The sequence below is a fragment of the Tenrec ecaudatus genome, chromosome 3 (assembly GCF_050624435.1).
Source record: "Tenrec ecaudatus isolate mTenEca1 chromosome 3, mTenEca1.hap1, whole genome shotgun sequence".
NCBI classification, from domain to species: Eukaryota; Metazoa; Chordata; class Mammalia; order Afrosoricida; family Tenrecidae; genus Tenrec; species Tenrec ecaudatus.
Window position 1 is genome coordinate 72,012,041 of NC_134532.1, and position 11,646 is coordinate 72,023,686.

Here is an 11,646-nt window from a genome sequence, read left to right on the forward strand (position 1 = left end):
ACTTTCTTCTATTAAATTGGCATTCTATGATGTTCACCCTCCCGACACAACCGCTGAAGCCAAAGCGGGTGAACAAGCAAATGTGGTGAAGAAAGCTGTGGTGCCCGGCTATCAAAAGAGATAGTGTCTGGAGTCTTAAAGGCTTGAAGGTAAACAAGCGGCCATCTAGCTCAGAAGCAACAAAGCCTCACATAGAACACACCAGCCTGTGTGATCACAAGGTTCTGACCCTTCAGGTTCTGACCCAAAGAACAAAAAATCATATCACTGGGTGCACCCCTCCATAACACGATCGCTGAGGGCCAACGGGTGTATAAGCAAATATGGCGAAGAAAGCTGAGAGATAGTGTCTGGGGTCTTAAAGGCTTGAAGATAAACAAGCGGCCATCTAGCTCAGAAGCAACAAAGCCCACATGGAAGAAGCACACCAGCCTGTGCGATCACCAGGTGTTGAAGGGATCAGGTATAAGGCATCATCAGAAAAAAAAAAATCTTACCATAGTGAATGAATGGGGTAAGTGCAGTGTGGAGACCCAAAGCCCATTTGTCAGCCCCTGGAGATCCCCTCACAGAGGGGTCTATGGGAGGATATGAGTCAGTCAGGGTGCGATGTAGCACCCATGGCGAATACAGCTTTCCTCAAGTTCCTAAATGTTTCCTTCCCCCACAACTACCATGATCCAAATTCTACCTTGCAGGACTAGATAGAGCAGAGGATATATACTGTTGCATATAGGAGCTGGAGGCACAGGGAATCCAGGGTGGATGATCCCTTCAGGGCCAGGGGTGTGAGGGGCGATATTGGGAGAATAGAGGGTGAGTTGGTTGGAAAGAGGGAACCAATTACAAGACCTACATGTGACCTCCTCCCTGGGGGACACACAACAGAAAAATGGGTGAAGGGAGACGCCGGACAGGGCAAGATATGACAAAACTATAATTTATAAATTATCAAGGGCTCATGGGGGAGGGGGGAGCAGGGAGGAAGGGGAAAAGAGAGGACTTGATGCAAAGGGCTTAAGTGGAGAGCAAATGTTTTGAAAATGATGTATGTATGGATTGTGTAAGTTGTATGAGTCCCTAATAAAATGTTTAAAAAATATATCCAAAAAAAAGAAAAGTGTATACTATGTGAACCATGTCAATGAAACTATTCTTTATTTAATAAAACTATTTTTAAAGAGATTATTTTGCTGTAGTCTACAAAGTCCACTTTGGTGTGCAGCAAAGTGGAGTGTAAAAGCTATGAACAATCATCTAAAGGTACAACTATTATTGGCCTCCTTGTCTGGAGGAAAACTGAGGAAAATTGAAGACACATAGAAACAATTAGTCCAATGGACTAACGGACCACTCAACGTCAATCTCCAAATTCCTACACCAAAAGAACTAGATTAAGGCTGGAGAACATCCACTCCTCAGGCCACGTTATGCCTGAGAAATCATCTATATCAGCTAACATCACAAGTCTCACCAAAGAGAAGCAGTTCTAGCCACCACATGACAGTGAGTTAATCAAATGTCCAACCACATTTAGTGGCTATGTGTTTTAGTTGATAATCTTATCTGGCCCAAGAAAGATGTTATAAATATCCAAATGGTGCTTTGGAAGAAAAAGGTTCCCCACTCCTAAACTAGATAGATGGTACCCCAACTATCATTATCAACTGCTCTGCAAGGGATTAAGTGATCCCAGATAGCATGGGTGAAAATTTTTAACAAAATTCAAAATCATAAAGACCAAGCTTACTGGTGGGACCCTGATAACATGGCTAGCAGTCACCCTTTTGGTCTGGAAATGAACTTATCCCAAAGGCTCAATTCTCACCCAAATAACAGACTAGTCTATAAGGGAATAACAACAGAAGTGAAGGTCAAGCACCTTACAATAATTAACCACTGAAGATCAAATGGTATTACCCCAAGGACAAAACTCAAAATTAGAAAAGGTGGAATAAAGCAGGAAACCCATAAAGCAAGGTAAGTGATGCTATACCACAACCAATAAGGGGAAACAAAATGTGTAAGAGAATTACTGAGTGCAGGGCCGATAATCTGTTCTGTAAATCTCCACTCAGTTCACAACAAGAAGTTTTGGGATTTCTCTGCAAAAATATGAGGCAATTTGGATGAGGTCATATCATAAAGAAAGGAAAGAAAGCAACAAAATTTATAAATAGATGACAATTAAAATAAATTAGGAAAATTTTAAAAATAAATTAGGGATGCTAACTTAAAAAGTTAAGAGAAATACGTATATTACTTTTAAAAGCTTAATGTACGATCATGGGTATGTTGGCATACAGCAAGAGGCCCTTTCATTCACTACAATAACACCAAGTAGATCTACAGGGTAAAGATAATAAATTCAGAACCCTTCTAAGCTAGCAGTGACAATGATATTTAAAGTAGATATCCAGCAAGTAAATGAAAATAATTGGAGAGCTGGGTTAGAAATAAAAATATGCAAGTAGTCAGCTGAAAAGATAGCAGTTGATAATGACTGAAAAGCATAAAATGTACAAGAAAAAGTGTTCACATTATGTCAAATGTGAGCTGATATATGAAACTAAAAACAGGTCGCAAAATTAGCTATTAGGAATGCAAAAATGTATAACTCATTTTAAAAAAGGATAATGGGTACAACAGTTGAATATAGAAGATGAAACGCATAAATATGACTTAAGCAGTTAAAACTGTCAGCAGATTCCCTACGATGCATGCTAGATACCTGGTTTCCAAATTTTCTGTATTTTTGGTTTGTATTTTGATTGGTATTTATACATATTAAGAGGTATCTCAGGAGTTATGTCACTGGGTTTACCCTCTTGAAGTATGTTTTACATTTTTTTTTCATTTATTGGTACATGAAACCAGGATTGATGAACCTATAGAGCAGTGGTTCTCAACCTTTCTAATGTCACGAACCTTTAATACAGTCCCTCATGTTGTGGTGACCCCAACTATAAAATTATTTTCATTGTTACTTCATAACTCATTTTGCTAGTGTTATGAAACAGGTGACCCCTGTGAAAGGGTCATTCGACCCCCAAAGGGGTCATAACTCACAGGTTGAGAAGCGCTGCTATAGAGAGCAAATAGAATACGGGATTGGGGGGCGTGGGGGGGCGTGGTTGTTGTACCATGGTGGTGACCAAACTAAGGGGAACTGATGTCAAGGAGTCCATGCAGATAAGTATTTGGAAACTGATTGTGCTAGCAAATGTACAATTCTGCTGGATACAACTGAACTATGGAATGACATATGTATTAATTCCCAATTAATAATTTTTTAAAAGATGAGAACATTTTAAAGCTGAAGCTCATAGTGGCAGACCACCAAAACTAATTTGCAAGGAAAAAATTTAATCTTGTTCACTGCCCTAACTCAGCAGTTCTCAACTTGTGGGTCTCAACCCCTTTGGGGGTTGAACGACCATAAAACAGGGGTTGCCCGATTCATAACACTAGCAAAATTACACTTATGAAGTAGCAACGAAAATAATTTTATAGTTGGAGGTCACCACAACATGAGGAACTGTATTAAAGAGTCATGGCATTAGGAAGGTTGAGAACCACTGCCCTAACTGAAGACTAATAATTAACAGTAGAAACAATTGATTGTGGTGATGACTGTTCAACTCTCCTTAGTATGAAAGAACACTGAATTGTAGGCTATGCCAATAAAACTGCCCCCCCCCCAAAAAAAAAACAGCCAACACCAAAGATCTCTCACCTGGTTCAATTTACACAATTCTAACTAAATACACTGGAAGTTGAAACTTTCTGCTCTATGGGTTTCAAAGCTGTCAAGCTCAGATCAGCTACAGACAAGAGCAGCGTTTTCATGGAAATCTTAATATAAGTGGGATTATCCAAGATCCCAAAGCATTTACTGGAAAAAATAAAAATAAAAAATTGAAAAATGACTTACCAAGTATGATCCTGAAAAGTAAAAGGAAATAGCGGAAAGAACTAGGAGGCAAAGTGCATTTATAGAGGTCTAAATACAGGCATGTACATATGTAAATACATTTATATATGATGGGGAAATATATATATATATATATACATACATACACAGGTTTAGTATTAATGTAGCAGATGGACATTGGGCCTCTACTCAAGTACTCCCTCAATGCCAAGAACACTTTGTTCTATTAAACTGGCATTCTATGATGCTTACCTTCCCAACAAGATCACTGAAGACAAAGCAGGTGCATAAGCAAATGTAGTGAAGAAAGCTGATGGTGTCCAGCTATCAAAAGATATAGTGTCTGGGGTTTTAAAGGCTTGATGATAAACAAGCGGCCATCTAGCTCAGAAGCAACAAAGCCCACATGGAAGAAACACACCAGCCGGTGTGATCACGATGTATCGAAGGGTCCAGGTATCAGGCATCAAAGAACAAAAAATCTTATCATTGTGAATGAGAGGGAGTCGGAGTAGGGACCCAAAGCCCATCTGTAGGCAACTGGGCATCCCCTTACAGAAGGGTTGCGTGAGGAGATGAGCCAGACAGGGTGCAGTGTAGCAACGATGAAACATACAACTTTCCTCTAGTTCCTAAATGCTTCCTCCTCCCCCACTATCACGATCCCAAGTCTACCTTACAAATCTCGCTAGACCAGAGGATGTACACTGGTACCGATAGGAACTGGAAACACAGAGAATCCAGGACAGATGATCCCTTCAGGACCAGTGGTGAGTGGTGATACCAGGAGGGTAGAGGGAAGGTGGGATAGAAAGGGGGAACCGATTACAAGGATCTATATAACCTCCTCCCTGGGGGATGAACAGAAAAGTGATGAAGTGAGACATCGGATAGCATAAGATATGCGTTTATAAATTATCAAGGGTTCATTGGGGGGGGGGAAGGGAAAAATAAGGAGCTGATACCAAGGGCTGAATAGAAAGCGTATGTTTAGAGCAGGTGTCCTCAAACTTTTTAAACAGGGGTCCAGTTCACTGTCCCTCAGACTGCTGGAGGGCCGGACTACAGTTTAAAAATAAAAAAACTATGAACAAATTCCTATGCACATTTCACATAACTTATTTTGACGTAATAAAACAAAACGGGGCAAAAACACCCGGCGGATCATATAAATGTCCTCCCGCCGGCCGTGGTTTGAGGACCCCTGGTTTAGAGAATGCTAATGGCAACAAATATACAAATATGCTTGACAAAATGAATGGATGTGTGGATTGTGGTAAGAGTTGTACGAGCCCCCAAATAAAATAATTTTTAAAAAAGAAAAGCACCCAGCTTAACCATGCTCCTCCTACTCAATTCTCTTATCAAGCAAGGCAATTTGGGGAACATTTGAAGGGGAATCAGTAGGCATCAGCTGATATTAGTGCCACCATTTTCTTCAATTAATAATGTAAAAAAAACACTGCACTGACATGGCTAAATTCCCAGGACCTCAGTTCTTTAGGGATGGGAAATGGCTGATGGACAGAAATGGCTGATATCTCCTATACCTGTCCTAAACTCCATGGAGTATATATTGAGAAATAAAGTTTAAATTGTTAATGTTCTAATTCCCCTTTTCCATAGATTTTTAGAAAACCAATCATGGGTATAAGAAAAGCCATGCACAAGGAGCATTATCTCTTTCTAATCATCTAGAGTACAAAGCTAGACATACAGGAAAAGCAAATGCTCAATAACTCTTTTTCCTGATATTTAATTCACCTTAGAGATGTTAAAATCTTCGATGTTAACATAATCCAAACAATTATATTTCATTAATATTAATTTACAAGTAAATACAATTGTTACAAAAGTTGCAGCACCTCATGTTATGTTTTATTTTAACTGGTACCCTAGTCAGAAAAACTAATCAAAGTCGTTCAATACATTTAACCATCCAATAAAAAGTTTTCATTAAAAAAAGAAAGAAAAGTTTTCATTATAGGCTATTCACATGCCTACAACATACCATTTTTTCTTCATACGTAGGATCTGGTTCTTGGATTTCTTTCTGCTTCCCAGGTGATGCATCATCAAATACTTCCTGGAAGGATGGGAAAATTGGGAATTAAAAGTAGTTTACACCATTATTGACTAATTTCTACCCAAATCACTTTCCTAAGCATATATTCCTGTCACAAACTTTCTAATACTTAAATCGCTGTCTTCTACACTCATACGAAATCTAGAAATTAAATACAATGCAGATAACAATCTATATAAACCAAATACAGATACTGTGTGGCTATTACCTAAATTAAAACACAATATTGTTACTTGTATCACAGTCCTACAATAAAATTTCCTTCAATAAAAGCCATAAGGGCAACTGGTTCTCTTTTTCTAATTTGTAGTGGGAAGTGGGGTTTATATGATATCAAATGGGGGGAGACTGTTCCCTTTTGTTAATCAAAAAATTCTAATGGTTGCTTTGTGGAGTGCACAATTGTACAACTGAAAAGTACCATTTCACTCTGATCTTTATCTTTTGAGATACTGCAAAAACAAAGCACTCAGTCTTAACTGAATAGGCTGACTCTTAAACTGTATGAAATGTCTTTTTCTTGCAAATTTATTCTCTGCAATCTAAAACGCCAAACAACGAAAATCAGCAACGATTTTTACATTGCAAACTTCTACTCATCCATTTAAAAAATTACAGAACAGTTGGTAACAGAATAATTTTCATAAATGTAGAAATCTGTGCTTGGCAATTCCTGCTACAGTAAAGATTTCCAGGGCTATAAAAAAGGTATCCAAGAGTTCAAGGGCAAACCATTTGGGGAAGTTGATGAAAACTGCCAACCTGTCTGCACACAATTTTGCTTTCAATGTCACTAGTTTTAAACCTCCTGCAGTCATAAAGCAGAAATCCAAATTAAATAGATCTGGTAATCCAAAGGAACCCTTTAAAAATTTTATGAGAGGGGGTGGAGGGGCGGTAAGAGAGGCAAACACTCAATACCAATCATTCGTAACAAGTTTCCATCACTGCAAACTACAGAATAATCTGCTTTCCTATTCTATTAGACTCTTAATAAGACTGCGGCAAAGGACGTACTGATACAACTGCGCTGCCATTTCCTCAATTGTATTACTTCGACACTACCTTTGCGCACCATTCCCTTCATTCGCCTTTTTGAGGATGGAAGAGTCCCAGAAACCCTCATGCCACCGGGACTCTTAAACTATCTCAAAGCCGTCCAAGACCAAGAATACAAATCTTAGGCGCAGCAATTTTGTTCCCTGATATCGCCAAGCCGTGGGCAGACCAGAGACCCGGCTTGGCAGCTCCCTCTTTGCACCCCCACCCACAGCACGGGCACAGTCGCCATCCCACAGGCCCACAGGGCTCAACAGTCAGTGGTAGTCTATTTAAAATGGCTTTTAAATTTTAAAGGGGGTGGGGGGCGCTCGGAATTGGCGGCGGGAGGCAAAGGCCCACAAGAGGGGTAGCTCTGGACTGAACCCCGTGGTCAGTAACTCAATTCATCCACTCACACCGCCCCCCTCCCCACTCCTTCCCATTACATAGGGGTCCAAGACAGCTGCTGATGCTCTGGCTGCATCCCTGGGGTTGGAACAGTGCCTGGGAGGGGCCTCTTGTCCCTCCGCGGGAGCAGCTGCGCCTCGCTTATCCCCACTGCGCACTCGGCCCGCTGGCCTTCGCCATTGTTTCTGCCCCAAACAGATAGCGCCCCCGCCGGGACCCCGAGGAAGGAAAGCGGGCCCGAGCCCAGGGATGCGCCGCCTCCGTGCCTGCCTCCTTCCCGGAGGAGCTGCACCGCCCGGAGCCCTGGACCCACTCCCGGCAACGAAAACCTCGCTTCCCAGACACTGGCGAGGCCTGGCGACAAAAGCCGGGCGCTCCCCCTCGGCCCCGGGGACCCGGAACATCCTCTTCGGAGGCGCGCTGCAGCCAGGTTGGGCTAAAGCTGCAGCAGCGGGAGCAGCAGCAGGTAATTTATATGCAAAGTGTCCAGGAGCCACAGGGAGTCGGCGCCGGGTGAGGAAGCACGAGGGCGCCAGGCTGAGCGCACCCTGCGGATCCCAAAGGCCCGAGGCCGAGTTTGGTGCCGAGTGAGGAAAGCCTGCCGGGAGGGGACCCGCTCGCTCTCCGCGCCCCCCACGCCGCCCTCGGCCCCCTCACCTCCATGTCGGCGTCCGCGGAGCCGGCGCTGACCGCAGAGGAAACCGCCTGGGACGCGACGCCCTCCGGGCCGCCTTTGTTGCTGCCGTTGCTCCCGCCGCTGGCGGCGGAGGCTGCGGATTTGGAAGGCGCGCTCTCCGGCGGCGGGGGTGGCGGAGGCTCGGTCGCGGACGACATGATGTTCCTTCCGTCTGCGTCAGCCGCTGCTGCCGCCTGAGCCCCGCGGGGAGGGAGGGAGGCAAAGGCCTAGGCCTGGGTGTGCGTCCCGACGAGCCGATGGCGGGGCAAGAGGGCTCCCCGAACTCTCCCTGGAGCCTCGGCTCGGTGACGGGCCTGAGCGGCACCCTGCGACCTCCTCCCGGCCGGCGGCCTCCTCGGCGGTGTTCAGGGTTCGACCCCGCTTCTTACCTCACGGCGGGAATCGCGTCGGCGCGAGTGGGCGGGGCCAGGCGGGTCGCCGAGGTCAAGGGAGGCGGGCTGCTCTAGGGGAGGGCGGAGGGCGTGAGGGAAGGGAAAGGAAAGCGAAAGAGATGGAGGCTGGGAACTAGCTTCGCCGCCTCCACTTCTTGCTACGGCAGCCACCTAGCTCGCCAGCAACCAGGACAACTACCTACGCCACCGTCTCTCAACTCTCGCGATACTGCGGAGTGCCTCGCTAGAATCGGAAGGCGCATGCGCACCCTTCTGCCTCCCCCGCCCGCCTCTCACACCTCCCGGGCCTCTAGCGTGCTCGCGGGGCGGGGCGGAGAGGGAGTGGGCGGAGCCTCTGGGTAGCCGGGAGCTTGCGCGCATCTGGCATCCCATTGACTTCAGTCCTCTGGCCTTCTTAAGGGCTCTGGGTCCTTGGCTCTCTTATGTGCTTGGCCTGACGGAGATTGGCTGCATTTCCTGTAAACTTGCTCAGATTTTGCTGCTTGTACTGAAACATGGAGGCCTATGCTGGCTTTTAATACTTGTGACACCTGTGCTTAAAGTGTCTCCGTACCTCTGGCACAGGTCATTCGTTAACCCAAGTGACTTCTCCCTTCCTTGTTGTCTCCAACAAAAAGTCCTGTATTGTGATTTTAATAGGAACCCTGGTGGCTTGAACCTTCAGCCGCTACCACGGAGAAAGACCAGACTCTTCTACTCCCTAAAAGGGTCTCAAACCCACAGAGGCAGTTCTAACCTGTCCTGTAGGGTCAATGCAAGTCGAAATCAGCTCCATGACAGTGAGTTTGGGATTTTGGTACTTAATCTTCACTTCATAGGTGAATCAATCGTTTAGAAAATACATTTTGTTTCTGTGAAAGGCTTGCCAGCCGGAGTCATTAACAATCCCACACACATCAGAAGGAAGCTCACTGCCGGTCGTGCACCACGTTCACGTTTGCAGTGATTGAATCCATGACTGCATGGGCTATGTCAACCCATCTCCTTGAAGGTCTACCAAGCATGCTATCCTCCAAGAACTGGTCCCTCCAGTTAACATGTAGGTGAGTGAAAGTGGTAACATCGCTTCTAAGGAGCGTTTTGATTGTATATCATTCCAAGAGAGAGTGGGTCTTTCTTTGAGCATGGCATGGCACACCAAAACAAACAAACAAACAAACAAAAAAAACCTCACCTGTGTCCAGTTGATGTCACCTCATAGCGGCCATCTATGACATGGTAGAACTGCCTCGGTGAGTTTCCAAGACTGTAACCCTTTACAGGAGTAGGAAGCCCGTCTTTCTCCGTCAGAGAGGCCGAGGTTTCAAACAGCGTCCTTATTGGGCTGATCTCCTCCCTGGTACGCCAGTGACCTTCAAAAAAAAGTTCTTGGTGGGAATTTTCTGTTATTTTTTAAACTCCATTTTTCCACAGACCTTTTTAAACTCTCCTTATGTTGAATATTCTCCACCAAAACCACAATTCAAAAGCCATCAATTCTTCCTTGGTATTTTTTATTCATTGTCCGACTGTCCCATGCATATGAAACCACTGAAAATAGCATGGATTGGTTAGGCACACCTTAGTCATCCAAATGACATATTTACTTATTAACACTTTAAAACATTCTTGAGAGCAGACTGATTTCTTAACTACGGTATTTCATGGGCTATAATTGTGAATCCAAGTAAAATGACATCTTGACAGCTTCAAACTTTGCTGTTTATCAGGAGGTTGCTTATTGGCCCATTTGTGAGGATTTTTGTTTTCTTTATGTTGATTTAATCCATTCTGAAGACTCGTCTTGGATCTTCATCAGGAAGTACTTCAAGAACCTCATGCCTTTCAGCAAGCCAGGTTGTGTCATCTGTAGATTACAGGTTGTGAATGAGTCTTCCTCCAATCCTGATGCTGGCTTCTCCATATAGTCCACCTTCTCAGATAGTGTTTTCAGTCTACAGTTTGAAAAAGTACATAAAAGGATACAACTCTGGTGCACACCTTTCCTGACATTAAACCACATAGTTGCCTCCTGTTCTGTTCTAGCAAATGCCTCTTTCTCTCCATGTCCTTTTCTGGATTCAGCTTGAACTTTTAGAAGTTCCCTGTTGATGTACTTCTGCAGCCATTTTTTAACTATCTTGGATAAAATTTTACTTGCATGGTATATCAATGATTTCCATATTCTGCTGGATCATCTTTGTTTGTAATGGCACCTGTTCTAGTTGGCTGACCAGGTATGAACTTAGCACAGATGGGTGGGCACTACCTGGGGCATTCCATCCATTCTAGGAGCCATGTTTTCTGCCAATACCTTCAGTGCAGCTTGGCTTTATCTCCATCAACACCATTGGTTTGTACCATTGGCTACCTCCTGAAATGGTTGACTGTTCTTTTTGGTACTGTGAGTCTTTATATTCCTTGCACCTTCTTGTAATGAAAGCTTACTACATCATTCAACATTTTGCCCTTGTTATTAGGTGCTATCAAGTTGTTTCCGACTCACAGCAGCCCCATGTCCAACAGAAGAAAACACCGTCCAGAGAACTTACCCAAAGAATCCTAAATATAGCAACTAAAGTCAGGAATTGCTTCTTCAGTCCTTTCTGCTTGAGAAATGCCAAGTATGTTTTGCCCTTTGGGTTTTCTAACTCCAGGTCTTCGCACATTTCATTGTAATCCTTGCCCATCTTGAGCTGCCCTTTAAAATCATCTGTTCAACTCTTTCACTCCACCATTTATTTATTCACTAAATTCCATAGGGGAAGTTTCCAAGTCTCTTGTGACATCTATTTCAGTTTTTTCTTTTTTTCTTACGTCTAATTAAATCCCACCACCCACTTTGGTCAATAGTGTTCTATTCTTGCGATGGTCTCTAAATTCTGGTGGGATATACTCAGAATTATCCACTTGTTCTCATGGACTTGTTTTAATTTTACTCAGCTTCGACTTGAATTTTCATATGAGCAGTAGATGTTCTACTCCACAGTTGTCCCTGGCCTTGTTCCAGTGCATGATTGTGAGCTTCCTCATCAGCTCTTTGCACAGATGTGGCTGATTTTATTCCTTTGTATTCCAGGAGAAAGTTGAATTTGAAAAATTCAACTTG

General features: G+C 43.8%; 1 protein-coding gene across 1 annotated transcript in view; it reads right to left on the reverse strand.

Moving 5' to 3' along the window:
- Positions 1-8,748, reverse strand: part of SMARCA5 (SNF2 related chromatin remodeling ATPase 5) — a 48,558-nt gene extending 39,810 nt beyond the window's left edge. The window contains exons 1-2 of the mRNA XM_075543746.1: positions 8,127-8,748; positions 5,946-6,020 (exon numbers count right to left, since the gene is read on the reverse strand). Of these exons, the coding sequence (XP_075399861.1) occupies positions 5,946-6,020; positions 8,127-8,303 (252 nt within the window). The 5' untranslated portion in view covers positions 8,304-8,748. The remainder of the gene's footprint in view (positions 1-5,945; positions 6,021-8,126) is intronic.
- Positions 8,749-11,646: the final 2,898 nt, after the last annotated feature.